Raw genomic sequence first — 27,539 nt, 5'->3', positions numbered from 1 at the left:
GTGGTGTAAGTGTGTGACAATGGTGCACAAAAGAATAGTAGGAGGTATAAGGAGAGAAGCATAATCAATGAACATATCACTAGTCTTACCAAGGCTTACCATGAATGCGATGCAATAAGTAATGAGTGTCATACCAAGGCAATGTATGAAAGGGGGGCTTGTACAGCCAATGCTAATGCGATGTAAGTGATGTCAATGCTCATAACCATAAGTCAAGTACATTTTCAATCATAGGAAAATCACCGGGGTCCATTACACTGCTGAATGACTGCCGCTCTGCAGATCCCGCACAGTCAAACGAGCGTAAGAGACCTCACTACCTGCCTGTGGACAACTAATCACCAACAAGGCCTGAAGGTAGCGGACCCATTTACGAGCTGGTCAGACTCAGCCTAGCAATGCCTCCTCACACCAGGCAGGTAAGGCCACACCCCTATCCAACCGACTACACGACAGTGGGAGTCGCGGCCTAACGGTATAAGGCCCTCGTGCGCTCATGTATTCCACCCGGTCACGGCGTTGGAGCAGATCCTTGGTACCATGGAAGTTTTGGGAATCTCACCCATGGGCATCCTACGCACCCAGTATGCTCAAGTAATATTTCCGGTGTCCACATATGCGGCCATCCACAAATGTCCCTGTGAAGGCAAGGCCCTGATGAAGCAAGGGCGGTATCCTCATGAAATGCGATGCCAATGCATGAGTCGCACACACAAATCATGCACAAGTTTCAGGCACTCAATGTGCAAAAAGGGAAGAAACTCCATCCCTGAATGACCACTATACAATGCAATCAATTCATACAGATGATGCATATGGGTTGCAACGATGTAAGTGTGCTACCTGAGGAATATGAAATCGTCTGTCCCAAGGAGGGTCAAGACCTAGGCACATCGACAGGTATTCTAAGAAGAAGAGAAGTCCTCTAGTGGGAGCCCAGTACTTTGGGATGACCCACAAACTAAGAGAGTCAAAATGCTAAGGAGGAACGGTCCTAGCCAGGCCCAAGGTGGGCCTTTAACCACCTATAAGGGCCTCTATGGGCCTACCTTAGGGCCACCAAGGAGGACATCCAACCTCAACTGGGTCCCAAAAGGTAGCCTACTATATAAGCAAAGAAAGGTCCAAGGCACAATCAACCCATGGCCTAGTGGGCCATACACTAAGCCCAAAAATAAAGGCAACCTGGTGGGCCCTTAAGCAAGGTTAGGGCCCAACCATAAGGGTCATAGGTTCATTCATTGTGGTAGGCCTAATGGGCAGCCCATTATCCCAACATATGGAAAATTCTTAAATTTTTAACACATGTAAGTTGGGCCTCACATCTCGGCCCAAGTATGGATTTATTATAGTGGGCAAACAAGGGCCCAACTACTTGAGTATTTAGCCCATAAGGCCCATTACAATGACATGGTAAATATAGGACCCAAGGGTTCAATGAGCCTATCAAAAGTTCCACCAACCAAGGCTATAAGGCCCTTACTTAACTAAGAGACTAGCCCAAGAAGAATCCTATTTGGGATGGGCCTTTAATCATACACTAATTAAGCCCAAAAAATAAAAATTAAGATGATAAGATACTGACATAAATCCTCCTCAAATCTAGTGGGCCATATTGCCCCAAAGAACATCTATAGGCAACAATTATTGGGCTCAATGCCAAATTCCAGCCCACCCAAATTTCTGGGTTGGTTGGAGTTCAGCATTAGAAGTATTTCTTAGTATAATTAATTCTGGATGACTCACACACATCACTGTGGGCCCCACCAGATGAGAGAGGATATACAATACATATATGAAATGGGCCAGATCGTTAGAATGCAAGCCCAGCAGTAGCCTAAGGCAGGGATGTCCCATGTGTAGGCAATCCTATGGGCCTGGGGTATATGGCCCAAAAATCCACCTAATGTGTTCTAATTGAATAAAAAGGGGGCAAGTATGATCAATCCCCTAAGGACCCTACATGGATGGGTGGTGGGACATTCAACACATCGAGGTGGGCCCACGAAGCAGGCTAGATGCCCCAGCCTGGGCGTCCCTGCCTAGCAGACCACTTCCAGCCATACCACGGGCAACTCAAATGTATTTTGGATCTGAAATTTTACAAAGTGATACTTCCATAGGTGACCTACACCCCCACAAAATTTCAAGATTTTTGGACACTTATAAATATTTTAATTTATTTAAATAAAATAGACTGTCCAGAAAATCGGACTGACCTGGACGTCCCAACGTGGTGGGCTAGTCCGGCCCTTGCCACGGTGTACACAGAGGTCCATTGGCCCTGAAATTTGGTAAGTGGGTCCTAGAATGGGTGGAACATATCTCCACAAAATTTTATAATTTTTAGACATATATAAATATTTTAATTTATTTAAAGAAGTCAATCTGTCCTAAAAATCGGACTGATCTGGACACCGTATTGTAATGGGCCAGTCCAGCCACCACCATGGTGTGTACAGGTGTCCATTGGCCCCAAAATTTTGTAGGTGGGTCCTACTATAAGTGAACCACCTCTCTGTAAAATTTTATGATTTTTGGATACTCATAAATATTTTAATTAAATTAGGAATTTCAATCTGTCCAGGAAGGGATGTTGCTGTCCATGCATTGTTTACCCAATAAGGTGGGCCCAACCTTCATCCAAGAGGGGAAAAATGGAGGTTTAGTATTTTCTTCATAAAATAAAGTAAGGTGGGGTCCATAAAAGTGGCCCATCCTTCAGAGAAACCAAGCTGAAGTGTATGTTTTCCCTCCATACATGTGGGTTGGACAGCCCAACAAGGTGGACCGCCCACCCCTATGGGCCTCCTTTTTGGGTACCATATCATGGACCATCTGAGGTATGACCCATCACACCTCATGGTGGGGTCCACACCTTCTCATTATACTCCATACTTGTAAAGAAAATAATGACAATCATGATCCAAAAATCCATGCCAAAGATTGAACATGACAATCCATGCAACAGTCCAAGTTTTTGGACAGCAATACATGGCTGGACACATCAGCTTATATCTCAATAATCCCAGCCATAAAAAGGGTGTGTAGCCTTCCTCAGTGGGCCCCACATAAGTCCACATCACATACTAGAACTAGGACACTTGCATGCATTTGATTAAGGTGTCCGATGATCATGGAGTTAGGTGATAAGAGCATCCCACCTTGCTGGATTTTTATTTTTATTTATTTTGGGACATCCAAGGCCCACTATAAATGGGCCACACACACACTATCATCCATACATCAGAGAAAGAAAAGAAGGAAAGAGAGTAATCCGGCCATGGGGGTAGGGCCCCGCCACTAGTGGGCCCTCCCAAGAGTGAATCATACCCATACAACTACATTGATTTTACATGCAACATAAAATCACTACATGCATGATATATAATTGTTATGGATGGTTGGGATGCCATCCCAACATGATCCTTAGGGTCTAGATGACCTTAAGATGGAGTGGATTATAAAATACATCATGATGGGGTCCATGGAGAATGGCCTCATCATGGATCATGACATGCATGTAGGATGGGCCAAAGGGCCACATCCATGGGATCAAATGGGATCCCCACCATGGATTGGTGGGTCCCATATGATCCATCTAGAAAGAAAAAGATCAAAGGTTAGAAAATAAGATCAACAATTATAATCACCCACCTTGAATCTTCAAGCTACCACCAACACTAGGTACTCCAAGCTCCAAGCTTAAAGGTTCAATGGTCAAGATGAGTTTGTGATGGCTAGATGGAGGAAGAAAGGAAGGGAAAGTTGCTGGAAATTGGGAGAGGGAGGGCTGGAAATTCTTCCATGGAAGAGGAAAATGAGAGAATGAAGGAGGAGAGAGAGGAAGGGAAGGTTGTAGGGGAGTCATCATTACTCTCCCTCCTTGGTTAGAGAAAGAAATCATAACCTATGGTGATACAAACAATGCTTGCTAGGGTAGGTTAGGTGTGGGTAGTGTTTAGGATGGGTAGTGTTTATTCCATGAGAATTATAGTGTGTGTGGGTGGTGTGCATGGGAACTTGTGCCTGAGAGTGGTCCATATGCTTTTGTACAAAAAGTGGGCCACATGATGAAATGCTCACAACTTTTGATCTATAAGTCGGATGAATGCACAAGACGCGTCGTTGGAATCGCAACGACGATGCGGTCACAATGGTATAGGTCTCAACTCGATCTGAGTCGGGTCTTCATGAATGGGCTCACGGATGACCGCAAACACTATCCAAGGGTCACGGGTCGCCGGGATTCGACCGGTAGGACCGCGGGATCAAGATGGACGGAATGCATACTCACACACACACATGCACACATGCGAACTCGGGTCGGGTCTCACAACCCTCCCCACCAACAAAGAAATTTCGTCCTCGAAATTAAACAATCTTAGACAAAATAAAAGACAAAACACCACCATCATATAGCAATCATCATATAAGGAAGGCAATACAAACAATCATATATCAATCAATCATCAAACAAATGGGGATAACGCTCTCTAATCTCGGCCTCACGTTCCCAAGACGCCTCGGCCTCAGAATGATGACCCCATTGCACCTTCACTAAGGGAATGACCTTGGTCCTGAAGACCTGCTCCTTCCGATCAAGGATACGAATCGGCTGCTCAATATAAGAAGCATCCTCACAGACCTCAAGTGGTTGCCAATCAATCACAGGAATAGTGTCCGACCCACATCTCCGCAACATAGAAACATGAAACACGTCGTGGATTGCAGACAACTCAGGAGGTAAGGCAAGCCTATAGGCCACAGCGCCCACGCGCTCGGTAATCTCAAAAGGTCCGATGAATCTTGGGGCAAGCTTGCCCTTCACACCAAAGCGAACCACGCCCTTCATAGGCGAGACCTTGAGATACACCATGTCCCTGACTGCGAACTCGAGGGGTCGACGCCGACGATCAGCAAAACTCTTCTACCGGTTCTGAGCTGTGCGCATCCTCTGCCTGATAACATCAATAACCTCTGACGTCTGCAGCACAAGCTCGGGACCTAAGAGACGACGCTCTCCAACCTCGGTCCAACAACTAGGAGATCTGCACGGTCTGCCATAAAGTGCTTCAAAAGGAGCCATGCCGATAGTCGCCTGATACTACGGAGGTTGTTGCGGCCAGCACCGGCCATATGCTCATCTCAACTGCCCACAAAGTCGATCACACAAGCCCCGAGCATATCCTCAAGGATTTGGTTGAGCCTTTTGGTCTGCCCATCCGTCTGCGGATGATAAACGGTGCTGAGATGCAAGGTGGCCCCCATCACTACTGGAAACTCCTCCAAAATTGAGACGTAAATCTGGAGTCTCGGTCTGAAACGATCGAAACTGGGATGCCGTGCAGTCTCACTATCTCCTCAATGAATATCCTCGCTAACCGGTCCATAGACCAGGAAGCACGTACTGGAATGAAATGAGCCGACTTCGTCAGACGATCGACGATAACCCAGATGGTATCGTGACCGCGCTGAGTCCTCGGTAAACCTGCGATGAAGTCCATCGATACATGCTCCCACTTCCACTCTGGAACGCTCAACGGCTGCAAGGGACCAGGGGGTCTCTGATGATCGGCCTTGACACGTTGGCATGTGTCACACTCGGCCACAAAACTCGCAATCTGGCGTTTCATCCCCTGCCAGAAGTACTGCCTCCTCATATCACGATACATCTTCGTGGAGCCCGGGTGGATAGTAAGTCTCGATCGGTGTGCCTCGGTCATCAAATCATGACGCAACTCTGGCACATCTGGGACACACAACCGGCCTCTAAAGCGTAATCCACCATCAGAACCAATCTGCCAGTCTGACTGCTCCATGGATGCGGCCTCTACTCGGTACTCCTAAAGTGACTCGTCCGTCTACTGAGCCTCGATCACCCTAGCCACCAAAGAGGGTTGAATCGACAAGCTCGAAAGCTGAACAATGGAAGACTGCAGACCGAACTCAAAGTCAAACTCTGATACATCCTCGAGCATCTGCCACTCACGCACCATCATCTGTGCCACCAGGCCTCGTGGCTGACGGCTGAGCGCATCCGCCACCACATTTGCCTTACCCGGGTGGTACTGAAGGTCAAAATCATAATCTTTCAGCAACTCCATCCATCGCCTCTGTCGCAGGTTCAACTCGGACTGAGAAAATAGATACTTCAAGCTCTTATGATCCGAGAAGAGCTCGAACCTAGCCCCATATAGATAATGCCTCCACACCTTCAGTGCGAAGACGACTGCTGCGAGCTCCAAATCATGAGTGGGGTAGTTCAGCTCATGGACCTTGAGCTGGCGCGAGGCATACGCCACTGGCTTCCCATGCTGCATCAGTACAGCACCCAAGCCAACTCTGGAGGCATCAGTAAAAACAACAAAACCCTCACTCCCATCAGGAATAGTGAGAACAGGAGCGGACGTGAGGCGATCCTTCAATTCTGTAAATGCCTTCTCGCAAGCGTCACTCCAGATGAACTCGACGCCCTTCCGCGTCAACCGGGTTAGCGGTGCTGCAATACGGGAAAAACTCTCGATAAACCGTCGGTAATATCCCGCTAGACCAAGGAAGCTGCGAATCTCGGACGCGTTCTTGGGCTGGCCCCACCGACGCACTGCATCAACCTTCGAGGGGTCCACAGCGACACCCTCCCTCGTCACCACGTGACCGAGGAACTTCATCTCCTCCTGCCAAAACTCACACTTCTCCAGCTTCGCATACAGCTGGTGGGCACGGAGGGTCTCAAGCACAATCCGCAGGTGCTCAGCATGGTCCTCTCAGGTCCTCGAATATACAAGAATATCATCAATGAATACCACCACAAACTGATCCAGGAACGGCTGAAAAACCTCATTCATCAGCTGCATAAACACGGCGGGTGCGTTGGTCAATCCAAACAACATGACCAGGAACTCGAAGTGACCATAGCGTGTCTGGAAAGCCGTCTTCGGAATGTCCTCCTCTCGGACCCGAATCTGATGGTAACCAGAACGCAAGTCTATCTTAGAAAAATACTGTGCACCCTGCAACTGATCGAACAAGTCATCAATACGGGGAAGCGGGTATCGGTTCTTAATGGTGACTCTATTGAGCTCACGATAATCTACACAGAGTCGCAACGAACCATCCTTCTTCTTCACAAACAATACCGGGGCTCCCCAAGGTGAACTACTAGGACGAATGAAACCTAACTCCCGGAGCTCATCCAACTGCTCCTGCAGTTCCCTCAACTCCAATGGTGCCATCCGGTAGGGGGCCTTCGAGATGGGCGCAGTACCGGGTACCAAATCAATCTGGAACTCCACCTGCCGACGCGGCGGTAACCCCGGTATCTCCTGAAACACATCCGGGTACTCACAAACAACTGGCAACTGCTCAATACTCTCTGCCACAGAATCCTCAATGACCGAGGCTAAGAAACTAGATAATGGCTCTTCTCTGGGCTCGGCGACGAACTGGAACATTGGCAAGCCTGGAATGTGAAACGTAACCTTCCTCGCGGCACAGTCTAAGACGGCACCATACTCTGCAAGCCAGTCCATACCCAGAATCACATCAAAACCTGACATCGGCATCACGAACAGATCGGCAGGAAGGAATATCTCGCCTACTAACACCGGGCAAGAAGGACAACTACGGGTCAACATAATAGACTTCCCCATGGGAGTCGAAACGGTCAAAGCTTCAGACATGGACTCCGATGGAATACCGGTCAATCGACAAAACTGCTCATCCATAAAAGAATGGGAGGCACCAGAATCAAATAAAACATGAGCAATGCAAGAAGAAACAAGAAGAATACCCTCGACTACTCCACCGGTCGATGACTGCGGGTCCTGGCCTGACGCCTGCTGTGCAGAATAGAAGCGGCCCTGAGCTGGTAGGGGAAGCAACCCGGAAGACTGAGGGTCCTGAGTCTGTGCCTGCTGGGCTGCGATACATACGGGACCCAGGGACCGGACATGCGGATATCCCCTCTGCTGGTGCTGCGGCTGCTGCTGTCTTTGTTGCTGCTGTCGCTGCTGAGGAGGTCTGCCTGGCTGCCTCTGCTGCTGAGGAGGAGCCCTAGGAGCGGCGGGTGGAAGCTGAGCTCTCTGCTGCTGCTGAGAAGGACGAGGAGGAGGCAACTGCGGTGGCCTCTGCTGCTGAATGGGGAGAGGACACTCACGCCTCCGATGCCCGACCTGTCCACAGCCGAAGCATACACCAGAAAAGGGGCCGGAAGATAAAGCGGCTGGCGGTGCTGATGATGATGAAGAAGCTACTAACTGAACCGCAGGCTGCCGAAATCCTGATCTGCCCCTCCTCCTCTGCTGACGGAGCTGCCTGGAGCTGCTGGCTGGTGCCCTCCTCTTCCGGTCTCCACCAGAACTCTGCTCTCTCGACCTCTGGGTCATAGCCCAGTCCTCCTCATAAACCAGTGCCCGATGAACGACCTGGTCAAACGTCTCTAAACAATGCCCTACCACACGACTGCGAAGGGTAGGACGTAAACCGGTCACAAAACGACGAGCCCTCATCTTCTCATCGCTGGTGAGATGAGGAGCAAATCTAGATAAGGCTAAGAAACGGGCCTCATACTGAGATACGGTCATATCACCCTGTACTAGAGTCTCAAACTCGATCGCCCGCTGGATCTGAACCTGCTCAGGGAAGAACTTCTGGTCGAAACGGACCACGAACTCCTCCCATGTCCAAGAAAACTAAGGCCCGACCATCCTAGATACGGATGACCACCAGTGACGGGCCTCACCCTGAAGAAGATATGTCGCAAGGGATACTCTCTGACCCGCAGGACACTGAATAGTGTCAAAAATCCTCGCAACCTCAGTGCGCCAAGCCTCGGCAGCAGAAGGGTCAGGGTCACCACTAAACCTCGGGGGATCATGCTGCCGGAACTCTTGAGCTATCACACTAGCTCATGGTAAATCAGACTGCCCAGAAACCTCAGCGGTAGCTGGCTGAAAGGTCTGCAATGCGGTGGCAACAAGGTGCATCAACTGCTAAAAATGCTCGGCTCCTATAGGTACTGTTGGAAAGGCAGGGGTGGCACTCGCCTCAGGCGGAGGCACGGGTGCGATCGGCGGAACAGGAGTCTCCGAAGCCAGAACTGCAGGCTGAGGAGGGGGAATAGGTGGGGGAACCGGAGCAACTGGAGGTATGGGCGCTCGGGCTCAACTAGAGGAACAGGCCGGATCGGGACCTCAGGAATCAGATCCTCAACAACGGGAGCAGGATGTGCTCGAGTAGAAGGGGTAACTCGAGCGCCTCATCCACTGGCACCACGACCACGGGAGCCACGTCCATGTGGCATCGTCTACAAAATAATGATGACTCAAGGAATCAAGACAATTACAGGCTCAATACGGAGCGAAAGGAAGGATCTCGGGACACTACTTGTCCCAAGTTCTTAGCAGACCTGCGATGTCACCATTAGTCATTCCAGAATTACCTGCTATGCTCTAATACCAACTCCTGTCACATCCCAGACTCGGTAACCAGACTCACAAGGAACTCGATGGCCGGTTCTGGCCGCAACAGCCTCCGTAGTACCCCATTCTCGGCTCCTGAGGCAGGTTCCGATCCTGGGATCCTACAAGGAGAATTTTCATAACAGTATAATCATTTCCAATGCGAGCATACCCAAGATCACAGCAAGTACATCTGAGAATAACAAAGGCACACATCACAAAATCCACTAAAAATTTAAACTTTTACAATCATCCAAAAGGTCCAAAAGGACATACATGAGAATAAAAGGAAAAGAGAGAGAAATCAGCAACACTGGAGTCCTCACTGCTCAACTCTACTCCACGCTCTGCTGCTACGGCGCCTACCTAGAGTCTCCTGCACGTATCAATCGTGCATAAGCTTATAGAAGCTTAGAGGGTGGTGTAAGTGTGTGACAATGGTGCACAGAAGAATAGTAGGAGGTATAAGGAGAGAAGCATAATCAATGAACATATCACTAGTCTTACCAAGGCTTACCATGAATGCGATGCAATAAGTAATGGGTGCCATACCAAGGCAATGTATGAAAGGGGGGCTTGTACAGCCAATGCTAATGCGATGTAAGTGATGTCAATGCTCATAACCATAAGTCAAGTACATTTTCAATCATAGGGAAATCACCGGGGTCCATTACACTGCTGAATGACTGCCGCTCTGCAGATCCCGCACAGTCAAACGAGCGTAAGAGACCTCACTACCCGCCTGTGGACAACTAATCACCAACAAGGCCTGAAGGTAGCGGACCCATTTACGAGCTGGTCAGACTCAGCCTAGCAATGCCTCCTCACACCAGGCAGGTAAGGCCACACCCCTATCCAACCGACTACACGACAGTGGGAGTCGCGGCCTAACGGTATAAGGCCCTCGTGCGCTCATGTATTCCACCCGGTCACGGCGTTGGAGCAGATCCTTGGTACCATGGAAGTTTTGGGAATCTCACCCATGGGCATCCTACGCACCCAGTATGCTCAAGTAATATTTCCGGTGTCCACATATGCGGCCATCCACAAATGTCCCTGTGGAGGCAAGGCCCTGATGAAGCAAGGGCGGTATCCTCATGAAATGCGATGCCAATGCATGAGTCGCACACACAAATCATGCACAAGTTTCAGGCACTCAATGTGCAAAAGGGAAGAAACTCCATCCCTGAATGACCACTATACAATGCAATCAATTCATACAGATGATGCATATGGGTTGCAACGATGTAAGTGTGCTACCTGAGGAATATGAAATCGTCTGTCCCAAGGAGGGTCAAGATCTAGGCACATCGATAGGTATTCTAAGAAGAAGAGAAGTCCTCTAGTGGGAGCCCAGTACTTTGGGATGACCCACAAACTAAGAGAGTCAAAATGCTAAGGAGGAACGGTCCTAGCCAGGCCCAAGGTGGGCCTTTAACCACCTATAAGGGCCTCTATGGGCCTACCTTAGGGCCACCAAGGAGGACATCCAACCTCAACTGGGTCCCAAAAGGTAGCCTACTATATAAGCAAAGAAAGGTCCAAGGCACAATCAACCCATGGCCTAGTGGGCCATACACTAAGCCCAAAAATAAAGGCAACCTGGTGGGCCCTTAAGCAAGGTTAGGGCCCAACCATAAGGGTCATAGGTTCATTCATTGTGGTAGGCCTAATGGGCAGCCCATTATCCCAACATATGGAAAATTCTTAAATTTTTAACACATGTAAGTTGGGCCTCACATCTCGGCCCAAGTATGGATTTATTATAGTGGGCAAACAAGGGCCCAACTACTTGAGTATTTAGCCCATAAGGCCCATTACAATGACATGGTAAATATAGGACCCAAGGGTTCAATGAGCCTATCAAAAGTTCCAGCCCAACCAAGGCTATAAGGCCCTTACTTAACTAAGAGACTAGCCCAAGAAGAATCCTATTTGGGATGGGCCTTTAATCATACACTAATTAAGCCCAAAAAATAAAAATTAAGATGATAAGATACTGACATAAATCCTCCTCAAATCTAGTGGGCCATATTGCCCCAAAGAACATCTATAGGCAACAATTATTGGGCTCAATGCCAAATTCCAGCCCACCCAAATTTCTGGGTTGGTTGGAGTTCAGCATTAGAAGTATTTCTTAGTATAATTAATTCTGGATGACTCACACACATCACTGTGGGCCCCACCAGATGAGAGAGGATATACAATACATATATGAAATGGGCCAGACTGTTAGAATGCAAGCCCAGCAGTAGCCTAAGGTAGGGATGTCCCATGTGTAGGCAGTCCTATGGGCCTGGGGTATATGGCCCAAAAATCCACCTAATGTGTTCTAATTGAATAAAAAGGGGGCAAGTATGATCAATCCCCTAAGGACCCTACATGGATGGGTGGTGGGACATTCAACACATCGAGGTGGGCCCACGAAGCAGGCTAGATGCCCCAGCCTGGGCGTCCCTGCCTAGCAGACCACTTCCAGCCATACCACGGGCAACTCAAATGTATTTTGGATCTGAAATTTTACAAAGTGATACTTCCATAGGTGACCTACACCCCACAAAATTTCAAGATTTTTGGACACTTATAAATATTTTAATTTATTTAAATAAAATAGACTGTCCAGAAAATCGGACTGACCTGGACGTCCCAACGTGGTGGGCTAGTCCGGCCCTTGCCACGGTGTACACAGAGGTCCATTGGCCCTGAAATTTGGTAAGTGGGTCCTAGAATGGGTGGAACATATCTCCACAAAATTTTATAATTTTTAGACATATATAAATATTTTAATTTATTTAAAGAAATCAATCTGTCCTAAAAATCGGACTGATCTGGACACCGTATTGTAATGGGCCAGTCCAGCCACCACCATGGTGTGTACAGGTGTCCATTGGCCCCAAAATTTTGTAGGTGGGTCCTACTATAAGTGAACCACCTCTCTGTAAAATTTTATGATTTTGGATACTCATAAATATTTTAATTAAATTAGGAATTTCAATCTGTCCAGGAAGGGATGTTGCTGTCCATGCATTGTTTACCCAATAAGGTGGGCCCAACCTTCATCCAAGAGGGGAAAAATGGAGGTTTAGTATTTTCTTCATAAAATAAAGTAAGGTGGGGTCCATAAAAGTGGCCCATCCTTTAGAGAAACCAAGCTGAAGTGTATGTTTTCCCTCCATACATGTGGGTTGGACAGCCCAACAAGGTGGACCGCCCACCCCTATGGGCCTCCTTTTTGGGTACCATATCATGGACCATCTGAGGTATGACCCATCACACCTCATGGTGGGGTCCACACCTTCTCATTATACTCCATACTTGTAAAGAAAATAATGACAATCATGATCCAAAAATCCATGCCAAAGATTGAACATGACAATCCATGCAACAGTCCAAGTTTTTGGACAGCAATACATGGCTGGACACATCAGCTTATATCTCAATAATCCCAGCCATAAAAAGGGTGTGTAGCCTTCCTCAGTGGGCCCCACATAAGTCCACATCACATACTAGAACTAGGACACTTGCATGCATTTGATTAAGGTGTCCGATGATCATGGAGTTAGGTGATAAGAGCATCCCACCTTGCTGGATTTTTATTTTTATTTATTTTGGGACATCCAAGGCCCACTATAAATGGGCCACACACACACTATCATCCATACATCAGAGAAAGAAAAGAAGGAAAGAGAGTAATCCGGCCATGGGGGTAGGGCCCCGCCACTAGTGGGCCCTCCCAAGAGTGAATCATACCCATACAACTACATTGATTTTACATGCAACATAAAATCACTACATGCATGATATATAATTGTTATGGATGGTTGGGATGCCATCCCAACATGATCCTTAGGGTCTAGATGACCTTAAGATGGAGTGGATTATAAAATACATCATGATGGGGTCCATGGAGAATGGCCTCATCATGGATCATGACATGCATGTAGGATGGGCCAAAGGGCCACATCCATGGGATCAAATGGGATCCCCACCATGGATTGGTGGGTCCCATATGATCCATCTAGAAAGAAAAAGATCAAAGGTTAGAAAATAAGATCAACAATTATAATCACCCACCTTGAATCTTCAAGCTACCACCAACACTAGGTACTCCAAGCTCCAAGCTTAAAGGTTCAATGGTCAAGATGAGTTTGTGATGGCTAGATGGAGGAAGAAAGGAAGGGAAAGTTGCTGGAAATTGGGAGAGGGAGGGCTGGAAATTCTTCCATGGAAGAGGAAAATGAGAGAATGAAGGAGGAGAGAGAGGAAGGGAAGGTTGTAGGGGAGTCATCATTACTCTCCCTCCTTGGTTAGAGAAAGAAATCATAACCTATGGTGATACGAACAATGCTTGCTAGGGTAGGTTAGGTGTGGGTAGTGTTTAGGATGGGTAGTGTTTATTCCATGAGAATTATAGTGTGTGTGGGTGGTGTGCATGGGAACTTGTGCCTGAGAGTGGTCCATATGCTTTTGTACAAAAAGTGGGCCACATGATGAAATGCTCACAACTTTTGATCTATAAGTCGGATGAATGCACAAGACGCGTCGTTGGAATCGCAACGACGATGCGGTCACAATGGTATAGGTCTCAACTCGATCTGAGTCGGGTCTTCATGAATGGGCTCACGGATGACCGCAAACACTATCCAAGGGTCACGGGTCGCCGGGATTCGACCGGTAGGACCGCGGGATCAAGATGGACGGAATGCATACTCACACACACACATGCACACATGCGAATTCGGGTCGGGTCTCACAGTTCGCGATCGATGTAAGGCTGCTTGGAGAAATTTCAAGAACACTTTGCATGCAAAGTATATTAAGGACAAGGATCCTGTAGTTGTGAAATCTTATCCTGCCCCTATTGGTGTCTCTATTGAGGATTGGATGATCTTCATGGATTATTGCAATACTGATAAATTCAAGGAATCAAGTGTAAGAAATGCATCCAATCGGGCCAAACAAGTTGGCCCTTCTACACTTGGTCGGCGTAGCATGGCTGCCACACGTCATGAGATGGTACATGTCCTAAATTAACAAAGTTCTACTTTATTTATGATGATTATTTCAATTTATTAGTCATTTAATTCCATTATTTATGTGTTTTGGCATGGATGTTATGGGGAAAAGGCAATTGAGAGGAATCTTACTACTGATGCCGAGGTTGGTAGGGCTGAGGTGTACATCCGAGCCCATACAACAAAGGATAACAAAGTGCAGTTTCCAGAAACCTTTGTAAGTGCAACCCTCGTACATCCTTTCATTATCCATGTGAATTTTAAATGCTTCTTTCCCGCACTATAATTTTTCTTTTGGATGTTGTCATAGGAAAAAATAAAATCGATTCAAAGTAGTAATCCCGCATCTCGGATGACCAGTGTAAATGATGCCCTTACACAGGTATATATTCATGTCCTTCAAATACTTGAGTTTATTTAGACTTATGCATTCTCTGATAAATCTAATTGCAATTCTGTTTACAGTCAATTGGGAGTGATAGTAGAGGGCGCATGCGGGGGATAGGTGGGAATGTAGGCAAGATTACATTGAAGAAGACAATGCCTATTGTACATAAGCTCGGTGTGGTGTCGCGGGAATGAGATAATTTGGTAGATAAATTAGATGAAATGCAGAAAAGCCTAGGAGATCTCCACCAGAAGTTTCAATGCTTTGTAGATAAGCAAGGGGAACAAGGGGATGTGGCTCCACCGACAATTCCTCCATTTAAATCTAGTCATGCATCGTCGGTATGTATGCATTTCTCTAATACTAATTTAAGCTTATGATTATATGCACTTCCATTTAAAAATACTAACGACATGTTATATGTGTACATGTAGCCTGATTTGGTAAATCTTGGCAAGAGATGCGATCTCTGTGATTGGAAGAAATGGGTAATTGCTCGTGGTGAGGTGCATGCAGTGGATCCAAAAACCCGTGTCCATGGAGCAGAAATGGGCGATGGAAATTTTAGTGTTGTCCTGATGGAGATTATAGCTCCGCAATCAGAGCTATGGAAGGAAGATGGTTATCATGATACGCTTGGAGAGGTCGGTGTAGGAGGATTTGTCGTATGGCCCAAGCTATTTCTAACCATCTATCCATGATGTTTATGAATATTAGACATTACAATAACTAACACAATTAACTTTTGTTTTTAAACTATATCGTAACATAGACAGATGCATGCATATTATGGAATCGAATGAATTTAACACTCACTTCAGATTACACCCACATATATTGAATGGAATGGATTTAACACCCACATTTATACATTGATATATTTGGTTGGCATTTCAATTTTCAGCATCCATTTGAGGAATTGAAAGATTTGTAATAATTTTCACTTCTTTAAGTGTAATTTGCACTTGTGGGAGAGAGAGAGAGAGAGAGAGAGAGAGAGAGAGAGAGAGAGAAGTGTAGGGAATTTTCATCATCCATGGTAGCTGTTGCAGAGAATGCGCCACCAGCAGGTGTACAGAAATTACACCTCAAACAGAGTATCATCTGCTGTAAGTTACTTTAAGGGTAAATGGTTTTACTCTGGATATCTTAAAATCATTTAAATAGCAAGATGTTGATGCTAGAGGTACTCTTATTTGTAGGATCTGGTTTTGAGTGTTGCAGGATCATCTGCTGAAGTTGCACTAGCTGGTTCTCACCCAAAAGGTACTCTTACATTTTTTTGAAGCCTCGATTGCTAAGTACACATTAGGGACTGATCTAGTTTTCGTTGTTGCAGGTTGGTGTAGGCGTCACTTCAGGGGGAGTTAACCAGATAAGTTTATATTTTTCTTTTTGGTTGCATTTAAGTGTCTAATTACCTGCTTGCTTTTTTCTTTTCTTCTTTCTTTCTTTCTTTTAATTGTAATTCTCTTTAAATGTTTTAGATCAATAAGGGACGTCCCTGTATTCAAGGAACGGTTTCAACATGACAATGAAGGTAAACTTAACTCTAAATATCACCTTTATAATCAGAATTTGTGCTCTTTATTGTCTGTTTTTGAATTATAATTTTTTATATAATTGACACCTTTTATCTCGAAATATGATCTATGAAGTAAGATATGAACGCAATCCTTATCAAAATCCACACCTAGGGGAGCGCAAATAAGAGGATTGATCTTAACAGTATGGTCGTCATGCACAAAGGCAGAAAATGCTTGCAAAGAATGTTTATGAGTACTCGGTAATTTTGGAGTCCTTAGTTAGGGTTTGGGCTGAAAGTACGAGTGTTGGAGCCGACGCTTTCGGAGTCCGAGCTCATTCTTTTGAAGAATAGAAAAATGGGAAAATTGGTAAATATGGATTTTCTTGTTAAGAAGAAAATGGAAGATGGATTGAAAAAACATCCAGTAGATTTTTTCTTCTTCTTCTTCTTTTTTGCTTCAAGTGAGAGAGACGGAGAGGTGAGAGTGGGAAAATCGAGGGAGAGAGTGGGGGAATGAAGTGGTCTTATATTTTTTGACAAAACCAGATGGTTATTGGTCTTGTACTTTTAATCTATGTCTTGTTATTGATTGCATTTTCTTTGTTATGTTTTGCTTTGTTTTGCCATTGAAAGTAACTGAATAGTTCTTGTGCCTTGGTCTTTAACCTACACAGAGTATTGGAATACTATCCAGCACATTTTTTAGGGGTACTCTGGAAGGAAGATATTGTAGTTCCTATTTGAAGTAAATTATTTTCCAGCAGGCTTATTACTATATTTATGTTGAATGAAAGTAAATTGATTGGATAATCATTTAGGGGTGGTTATGGGCCAGGTTTGGGCCATGTCAATGTCATCCTGAATCTAACCTATTTACTAATTGAGCCAAAATCAGACTTCACATACATTATTTTAATGCAAGCCGAGGTTAAACATCTTATGCTAGAAGTAAGATTCATTTTTCTCTACTTGTTACTTTATTAAAAGCATGCCACCATTTTTCTCTAGTCCAATCTGTTGATATGATGGACTCCCTGTAGATGGGAGATGCACCAAAAATTTGCCAAATTGGAGGATCCTAACAATTATTCTTAAGAGCAGTAACAACCCATATTCTGAGATTTGTTTTGGGAGATGAGTGTTTGATGATGCAGGGTGAAGTGTATCATTCGTACATGGAAGTGTTACAAAAAAGTTTATGACTCTCTGACTCGATTTGAAACTGGTAAAATTCAAATCTTAAGAGTGGCTAGGCTCTGATACGATTGAGTCGCGGACCTCTGTCACAGGTGCACACTCAACCAGCAAGCTATGCAATTGTTAATTATTAATTGTTAAATCAATAGTCATTTTAGACCTTTTTCCATATAGTAAAAGAAACATCATCAGAACAGGAAAGAGTTGGCTTATTTATCATTTGGATGTAAAACACCAAAACAGTGGTAGGGCCGGACTTCCCACCCAACTGCTATTTTTTGCATTTGGGGTGGTGTGAAAAACTGAACCCATACGAAATGATTTTAAACCCATTTTCTTCATGGTAAAAGAAATGGTATTTCGGCAAAAGTTGATTATTAATCATTTGGATAGTGTCGAAATAGTGATTGGCGGGACTTCTGATCAAACTAGATGCAATTTTTGCATTTGGGGCGGTGTGGAAACTGAACCACATAAAGCATGCTTCTATTTCTTGCCTTTCCAACTCAGAAGTACGAGATGTATGGTTTTGGCTATTGAAGGGAACACGTATGGCCTGCATTTTTAGCTTTTCACGCCATTATGTGATCATATTGCATCCACCAGGCTGCCACTAGAATCTTGGCCCGTCAACTCGTCCGTCTGAGGCAGCAAATCACCAACTTGCAAGGGAGTCGTGCACAGATCAGAGGGGTAGCAACTCATACACAGGTCTGAATTTCTAACAACAACACAGCATGGTTAATTCTCTGTAATTGGCTTTCATTTATCTACTTCTATAAACAGCATTTGATTTTATTTTTATTTTATCTTTTCAGGCCATGTATGTTAGTACTTATCGTAAAGGAATGAAAGGTGCAAGCAAAGCAATGGCAACTATGAATAAAGTATGTACTTTTGCTTACATGTAACGGACCATTAGATGTGATTTAACTTTTATTGTCAATGTCCAAAAATCAAATGTAGAGTTCAGGTGTACAGCTTCCCAAGCTTACCAATGCATGTCATCTGTGTTTATTGCATGATCATTTACCTTGCCTTTTCCTCTCTAAGTAGTGAAGAATACTGTTTCTCCTAGGGTAGTAGAATGTTTCTTATACATTCTCTTATGACCTTCCAAATACATTGGTGTTTTCAGCGAATGGCACCAACAAAGCAGGCCAAAGTGATGCAAGAATTCCAGAAGCAGTCAGCACAAATGGACATGACGGTAATTTTTGTTGATACTAATTCCTACTCAAGCTTTCAATACTCATTATATTTATTAGCTTACCCTGCATTTCGATGCACGTGCAAATTGAATTGTGAATATTTCATTTAGTACTCACAGCGAGGAAACTGCCCTCAAATTTAGAACATGGTACATCCCACATGGATACAACATACACGTCATTTGCACGATGAGTGGAATGATAAAATAGAAAGTATGCATATTGACACAGGTATAAAAAATCTCAATGGATGAAGTGTCCATAAGTTTTTGATGCTTTATAATATATACGCATTATTCTGGAGACATTTTGTGGAAATATAGAAATATGAGAAATATGAAAAGAAACAAATATGTGGGTTATCAGAATCAAAGTGTCCATGAGGTTGTCGAAGTTTAGTAGAAATATTTAAGAAATGAAAATGCATGTATTGTGACACATCACAGCCTAATTGTCCCTAAGGTTTTTGTGATGTCCATGTGGTCATCATATCAATGCTCCAGATCACTTAACCATCTGTCCCACTTGCATAGATCATCAGAGTTGAAGTGCCTGGAAGGTTCTTGTAGTATGCATGGTGGGTCCATCAGATCAACTGCACGTCCCTAAAATTATGGGCCCCCCACTTGTACTCTTTGTATCAGAATTGAAGCGTATGTGAGTTTTTTGTGGCATCCATGTTAGGGCCCATCAGTTGAATGTGGACTGCATTTCTAGATTTAAAGCCAAAGACTTCAAGAAAACCCCCACAGGTGAGGTAGCAAAAAAAATAAAGACTTAAATGATATGTGGTTTCTTTTTTTTAAAGCATATATCCAATCCAAATATTTGGAATTTGGATGATATATTTGATTTTGATTTCTTCCTTTTCTATTATTGTGTAGACTTGCCTTCTCCAATAGGTTGGTTCGTTCAGAGCTTTGGAGAAATGGGTATATTTAGTTTTGGATGTGTGTGTTGATTAATACACATCCATAACTAGATATGCCAATTTCTCCAAAGCAATGAACTAACTTATTTGAGTAGGAAAAGTCTACACAAAAGAAGAAATCAAAATCATATATATCATCCAAAAATTTTATTTTTTTAAATTAATGAGAATCATCGACGGATTTTAGCTGTCGATAACACCGACGGATTCTAGCTGTCGATAACGCCGACGGATTCTAGCCGCCGACAACGTCGACGGATTTTAGCTACCGAAAACGCCAATGGTTTTTATCCGTCGGCGAGCATTGCTGACACACCCTTTACCAACGGACCATGCGACGGCTAAAAACCGTCGGGGAAGGTCATTGCCGACGGCTTTTAGCCGTCGGCATTGCCCTGTTTTTTGGTAGTGTGATTAAAAGAAAGTTTGAATATCTTGTTAAATCACAAACACATTCAATTTCTCTTCTATAGAATAGTATTAGATCTTCTGATTGTTAGTATGATGATTATTGAAAAAATTAAGAATCGAGTCTGGAGAATTTTATCCACCTTAGAAGAAGAAAATGACTAGTTAAAAAAATAGGAGATCGACAAAAAGGTCATGTATGGTGAAAAGACTGAAAAAGTTTGAAAAAAAATGAAAAATACGAAAGTAAAGAGAAAAGATTGAAAAGACTGAATGAATACAAATGACCGTTGATATAAAATAAAAAACTGAAAAAAGAAGGAAAATGGGATAAGTTCAGAATCAATACTTAAGTTTTCAACCAATCTTGAAATGATGAGCATGGCTAACATTATGAAAAGATAGTATTATTATGAGAAGTAAGTTGATTTTCATTGAGCACGTTGAAAAACTTGATATGGGAACTTTGCTCTAACTTAATAGATAAAGAACTTATTTAATTGATTGCTTATGTGATTTGGCTCTAGGTTTTCAAAATCTCACTTTCTCATCTTGAGTCTACTCATTAATACTTGATTACACAAAATATTGTTTTCTTAAAAAGGTTTAAACATTACGCATTAAAGTTCATTTTTCGCGTACTTTGCTCAAGACTAGCAAAATGCTGGTTGGGGATTGTGTTGAAGGTCAAATATTGCATATTAGACCCCATTTATTACTTGGTTTTATGAACATGATAATGCTTAATATCCTATTTTAATCATGTTTGTGTTACAAGGTGAAATTAAGAGCATGGATTGAAAAGGATGCTAAAAGTATGGATTTAACGCTCATGAATTACCAAAGCCAAGGATGGATCTTATGAGACCAAGAATGAAGAACTCACATGTCAAAGATCCAAGAAAACCAAGTGAGGAATGAAGAACATTGAAGACTTAAAGTAAAGAAAAGGAACCCTAAAAATCTACCTCCTTCGACTAGTCCCTTGACTAGTTGAAGATTCCTTGACTCGAACTCTAGCAACAAAACCCTCAAAAATTTGGCATCCTTGACCAATCGAAGGAAACCCTTGACCAGTCAAAGGTGCTCTCGACCAGTTGAAGGATTTCCTACTCGTCTAAGGTTACGCGGACAGCGCACATACTGCGTAAATTTGAGGCAGTTTTTGGATTTTTCCAACTCAGTGCAAAACTTGGAGTTGCAAAACTATAAATAGGAATCCTTAGGGTGTTCCTAGACATATTTTAAGGTTTGAGGAGTGAAGCAAAAGTGTGGAGAAGTCGTCGCCAAGAGTTTTTCTTCCTTTTCCTTATTTATTTTTATGCTTTTCTTAAGAGATTTTAGTTTAATCATGTCTATGGTTGGATAAACCTCTTCGCTAGGGCTAAGAGGTGAAGCTTATAGCGTGGTGGGATGTTTCTTTTACTTTGATTCATGTTTAAGTTGAACTATCTTTGATTCTAGTTTTATATTTAATAAATACTTCCAGTTTTTAATGGTTTGTTGTGACTTAAATTATAATAGATTTGTGATAGCTTTGAGTATGTTCCTTTCATGTATTAAGATCGTAAAATTAGAAAATGTTGTTGTTCACCATCATCCCATGGGCATGGTTAGGTGCTGGAATCCTGCTTGATCTTCTCAATTCTCTTATGATTGGTTGTGGGATTAGTAAATCCAATTGTTTGCCTGTCTCTTGGGCATGGTTTTGTGATGGAATCACTTCAAGTTCTCACACTTCTCATCCATTAATAATTAGGTCAAAGGAAGTTTAGATTTGGTTTTACTAAGATATCTTCCAATTGGATAAGATGGGACTCTAATTCCAGTTGTGTCCTTGAATCAAGCATATATATCCCTGATCTCTATAAGTGGATCCATGGAAACCCTAGTTACCACCTTTGAATTTATTAGTTTTAATCACTTTAATCACAATTACTCTCTCAATTAATTCAGATTTCGATTCATATCTTTTTTAAGTTTCAATTCTAGTTACTTTAAGAATACACACAAGATTAGTCCATGTGGATTCGACATCGATCTCACTGAGATTATTGCTACATTGCGACCCTACACTTGGGGTTTTAAACATGAGCCGGTATACCTTTTAGACAACTTATCACATCATAAGTCACTTTCTCTGTTTCATTATTTTCTTCTCTCTTATCACTGCCGAGATGATTCTTGGTTACTTCTCCTTTTGCTGTTTCAGCCTTCTGTTTCGGGGGACTCGTTACCGTTTTTCCTGATCGTAACGTGATCATTGCGGCTTTACCCGTCATTTTGTTATATTCTTTCCCTATTCTTCCATAATTATCTTCCCGAGCAGTTAATACATTCACCGCTGTTATTCCATTTCTCTCATTTTCTTTTTCGATTATTATCTCGCCTCTGTTTATCATTCTTTGTATTATGCATTTTAGTGTGAAGCAATTTTTTATTCAATGACCAATCAGACGATGATAGCGACAGAAGTTTCTTTCTCTTGTTTTTGCTACTTCTTCAGGACGTTTGTAAGGAGGTAGTTCTATTGTGCCAGCCTTTAGCAATTGATTCATCATAGGGACTACATCTTCTTTTTCAAACGCAAACTCTTTATGGGAATTAAGTGACCTCGGTCTTTTATAATTGAATCTGCCCCTAGGATGACTTGATTTTTCTTTCCTTTTTGTCTTCTTTCCTCTTATTTCCCTCGTGCCATTATTTTTCTTTTCATGATTAACTAAGTTTGTAATCAGCCTATTAGATCCCTTTTTGGTTGTTTTATAGTGAAATGCTGGTATTTTCTTAGTGATCAGCTTTAAAGTGTGAGCTTTATAGCTAGATCAAGGAAAGTTTTTATATCGACGCTGGTGAGACCAAATGCAATTCCTATCTCCATAGAGTTCAAACACATTTTTGCCTGTTCTTTCTCCTCCGGCAACTATCTACAAGAAGCTCCCAATGTTTTCCACCTGTCTATGAATTTCTCTACGGGCTCTCCTTCTCTTTGTCGTACCGAGGCCAATTCTGTGATGCTAACATCACGCTCTGACTAAAAGAAGTTTGATATGAAGGCATCTTGCATCAGCTCTCAAGTCCACATCGATCCTGGTGATAAACCGGAGTACCATCGAAATGCCTTACCTGTCAAAGAAGAACCAAATAGCTGAAGGAAATATTACGGCATTGTAGAGAAATTTTCCATGGTGGTAATGAAGTGCATAAGATGCTCCTCTGGTGATCTGTCTCCATTGAATTTTTGAAAGTCGGGATGCTTGAAATTGGCTGGAAAAGGAATATCTTCTACCTCTCTCGGGTACGACGTTCGATATCTAAATCTTTCGGTATTCTCGCACTCTCTTTCTGTTTTGACGGCTTCATCAACTACCTATCATACTTCCTCTTGAATTATTGCCCTTGCTGCAGGAGCAGACCTGAGTGATCCTACTCTCGATGGTTGGGAGCCTTCAAGTTGTTGTTCTCGTCAATTCATGGTGCCCATCATCGAAGGAGCTATCATCTGAGCTACATTGTGCATGAGAGTAGCTAAGGCTTCCCAGAATTCCTACTTCCTCCAACAGTTTTCTCTGTGCTTGTGCCATCTTGATCATACGATCCTTTGTAATAGGCTGCTGGCCTTGACTTGTTCCGGCCATCATACGACAGTCTCTCTATTCCCCGATGAAGCTGCTGTTAGAGTGGAATGGGAATAAATTGAGGGGAGTTTCATTCAATTTTCTTGTACTTTGACACAAGGATGAACGTGATGAGGTCAAGCACTGTCTTCCTCAAGGATAATTATTCCGAATCCACGGAACTTCTCTAGACTGCTCACAGAGGCTTCTCGAATCCATGAGAAAGAAAGCAAGCAAATTAGAAAAGAAATTCTATAAAATTCAGAATTGATTAATGTATGAAATAAACAAGTTCACAACCCTTTAAATAGGGGTAGCAAGCAATGGGAGAGAAATCAGAAGCAAACTACAACTAAAACTCCTAGAATTGGCAACTTACTATAAATAATAAACTTACTATTCATAGATAGTTGTGATGCCTACTAGTGTGCAAGGTTTTTGGCCAAAAATAGTAAGTGTCTTATTTGGTTGCACCAAGTTGTTCTCCTAATTATTCTAAGTCATTTTCATGTTGGACACAACTCCTAAAGCCCAACGGATGAAGAGTTATAATCAAACTAAAACTTACTATTTATAGTAAAAACAAAATTAAAATAAGGAAATGACCGTCGATCCAGGGATATTTTGCCAATCTGTCTTGTGCAACCCGGCATAGCAGGGTTGGTTGGCTAAAGTAGCTCGATCTACCCCAAAATCATATATTTTATACCCGATAACTCATTCTGGATTGTGAGATATGCCTGATCTAAGGTCCGACGGTCCGGATCACTTCTGTCGTTGATCGGGCCTTTTCTGATCCATCTTGGCCATGAAACAGTCTGCGACCTGCTCTACATCATACTTCCATAGCAATGGGTTGATTGTGATATAGGTTGAGGTGATGCGGGGACCGGCGGGTTTATCAGTAGTGACTTACCTTTTTGTCTCTCTGTCCATTAAGTTCCAACAGCAGGCAAAGCTAGGAAATCATGTGATGTCAGCGAAGGAATGGATTTCCCGAGGTATATTGCCGGAGGAGTGAGTTCGGGGTTCTTTCTATCTGCATTTTGTGTCACTGGCCCCCTGATTTTTTACGCCGATGGGCTCGTCCTAGCAATCGGGATGTTTTGAGCTCTTGATCTTCGGTGTGATACGACAACCCAATCGTTCTCATCCTCTTGTGCTAACAGTGAGGCGGTTACGACTACAACAGTTGCTTAAGATTCCTTGCGTCTAGCTGGCGTAAACTCTTCCTTGCGGTGCAATGTTTGTTTGCCGACATATTCTATAACAAACCTAGTCGATATAAAATAAAAAACCTTCTCGTTTGTGGTGATTGTCATTAGTTGATTGTAGTTTTTCCTTTCCTACGTTATTGAAAAAACAATGTAGGTCAGTATTTAAATAAGAACATACTTTACTTTGGAGATGAAAAGGAGGATGTTCCCATTGAGAGTCACCATTTTGGCGCCTAAATGATGCCAAACAGTGGTGAAAATTCTCTGTATTGTCCTTAAGTTAACATCAAGTAAAATAGAAGTTCCCTAGTAGAGTCACCATTTTATTTTGGAGAATTATTTTACTCGATAATAACAAAGGAATAATGAAGAGAACAATCACTATATTTTATTTTTTCTAAATTTGTTTACATCCTTTCTCTCCTTTGATTCCAAATAAAATATTTAGGTAATGCAATACAAATATCAAATATTCCAATTGTTAATTTCTAAAGTATTTCAAATTGTATCGTGATCTTCAATATGAAAATTTCATTACGCTAGGATAGTATTTATCCTGATTGATTCCATGCTCTTGAGATACTTTCATTCCTCAACCCAGATTAGGGGTGTCTTTGATCCCTCAAGATCAATAATCTTCATTTGAATTGACTATCTATACAGCGGACCCATTGTGCGAATGGGTCTTTTGTGCGCCACACAACCAAATTGTGTGGACCCTCACTGTGCACCCCATCTCTGTTGTGCGGGCCACTCGTTGTGCGCCCTCACTTCGTTGTGCGGTCCACTCATTGTGCGCCACACAACATGTACCTCCAATACCTGGGCCGTCCTGAAGTCTGGATTCTTCTCTACTACTCTGGTGTTGTTCGAATGAATGAAATATAGAGGATAGTGGGGGGTATATATAACCTTTTGCACATGTGAACCCATCACAAGAGACCCATTGTGCGCACATCTTCATTGTGCAGATATACCTTTTGTGCGTCGTACAATGCTATCTTCAATTATCTTCTATTATGTGTTGCACAATGATACCTTTGTGGCAACTTCTGTTTTGCACCGCACAACACTATTCTTTAATTATCTTCTGTTGTGCGCCACACAACTAAATGGTGTAGAATTTTGTCTTCTTCAGGAATTCCCTTTCTTCTTCTGATCGATTTTTATGCCTCAACATTTGACTAAGCCTAACACATGAAATTGTATGAGCCTGACATGAAATTCACTGATCCTAACATAGAATTGACTGAACTTCACATCTAATGAAATTGTACGAGCCTAGTGTTTTTTTAAACATCAGTAACTCCAACAACCATAGTACTAGTCAAATGCAAGTTGAAGAAGGGTGCTTTGGAGTGAGGGAATATTGTGAACATTTTCAAGGATTGCAAATGCAACCTGTTTGGAGGATTTTACGTAACCCTAGTCAAGATGAAAAATAACAAATGTCGAATGATAATATGTAGATGATAAATGGAGATTTTAGTAAGGAAAATGAAAATAAAAATGTGAGTGCGTGGGTTTTTTGTTGCAAGGGAGTGAAAGGTAGGCATTTTGAGAAGGCGGGCGTGGGTTTTTCGTTTGAGGGAGTGAAAGCAACGGTAGTGAAAAGCAGGAGTATTTTCAACCTCAAATGCTCTGTCCGTACGTGCAATGTCTAATAAGCTTTGGACTTTTCAAAAAAGAAGCTGGATTAAAGGTAACGTCTACAGTGATAATTTTCTCTAAAGCAAAGCCGCTAAGAAATTCAAGAGAGTTTTCGTGGGTCCCAAAATTCGTTACAATGGCCTTCCCTTATAAAAGTTCTGTAGCCGCACCATGATGTATGTGATATATACACTGTCCATAAATTTTTTTGAGGTCATTTTAGGGCATGAGCCCAAAAACGAGACACATATAAAGCTCAAATGAACCACACCAAAGAGAGCAGCGGAACAATGAAGCGCACCGTTGAAATAATCTTAGAACCCACTGTGATATTTATTTGCTATCCAACCTCTTGTCCATAAGATCACACAAATTTAGATGAATGGAAAACACAAATAACTGATTGCTCTGCTTTGTGTGGCGTGGTCAACTTGAGCTTTGAATCTGCCTCATTTTTCGGCTCACGCCCTTAGAATAATCTGGCAAAGTGGATGGACGGTGTGGATATGATAAATACATCATCGTGGGCCCACAGAACTTTGCAACATCAACGCACCACCACCAAAGTCGGTGCCGTGTGACAAACGCAATCCGCGTCCGTCACGCGTAAGAATTTTAAACATCAATGCACCACTGAGACCGGCTCCCACCGACTTCGCTGACACAGGTCAACTTCGTCCACACGATTAGATCCAGTGCTTAAGCTACGTAAGAGTAACCATGTGAACGTTGAGTTTTCAATCTGTACAAGTGAGACCCATGGTACAGTGATCTGTACCATCATCTGTTGGGCTCCACCGAGATCGAACATGCCCCAAAAACCTACCTGATTGGAAGAGCCTGGTTACCAATCTTCAGCCCTTTTCTTTCTCGACCATGATTGTATTTCTCTTCCTAAAAGTCTCTTCTCGGACAA

The 27,539-nt window shown here is 43.1% G+C and overlaps 1 protein-coding gene across 1 annotated transcript; it reads left to right on the top strand.

Moving 5' to 3' along the window:
- Positions 1-7,813: 7,813 nt before the first annotated feature.
- Positions 7,814-15,695, top strand: LOC131250648 (uncharacterized). Its single transcript, XM_058250932.1, has 6 exons — positions 7,814-7,870; positions 14,274-14,477; positions 14,589-14,693; positions 14,787-14,858; positions 14,942-15,205; positions 15,299-15,695. The coding sequence occupies exons 1-5, from the start codon at positions 7,814-7,816 to the stop codon at positions 15,056-15,058; spliced, it is 555 nt and encodes a 184-aa protein (XP_058106915.1). The 3' UTR covers positions 15,059-15,205; positions 15,299-15,695.
- The last annotated feature ends 11,844 nt before the right edge of the window (positions 15,696-27,539 follow it).

This window comes from Magnolia sinica, chromosome 7 (assembly GCF_029962835.1).
Source record: "Magnolia sinica isolate HGM2019 chromosome 7, MsV1, whole genome shotgun sequence".
Lineage (NCBI taxonomy): Eukaryota > Viridiplantae > Streptophyta > Magnoliopsida > Magnoliales > Magnoliaceae > Magnolia > Magnolia sinica.
The sequence above is the reverse complement of the archived record's forward strand: the minus strand, read 5'-3'. Positions and strand labels throughout refer to the sequence as shown.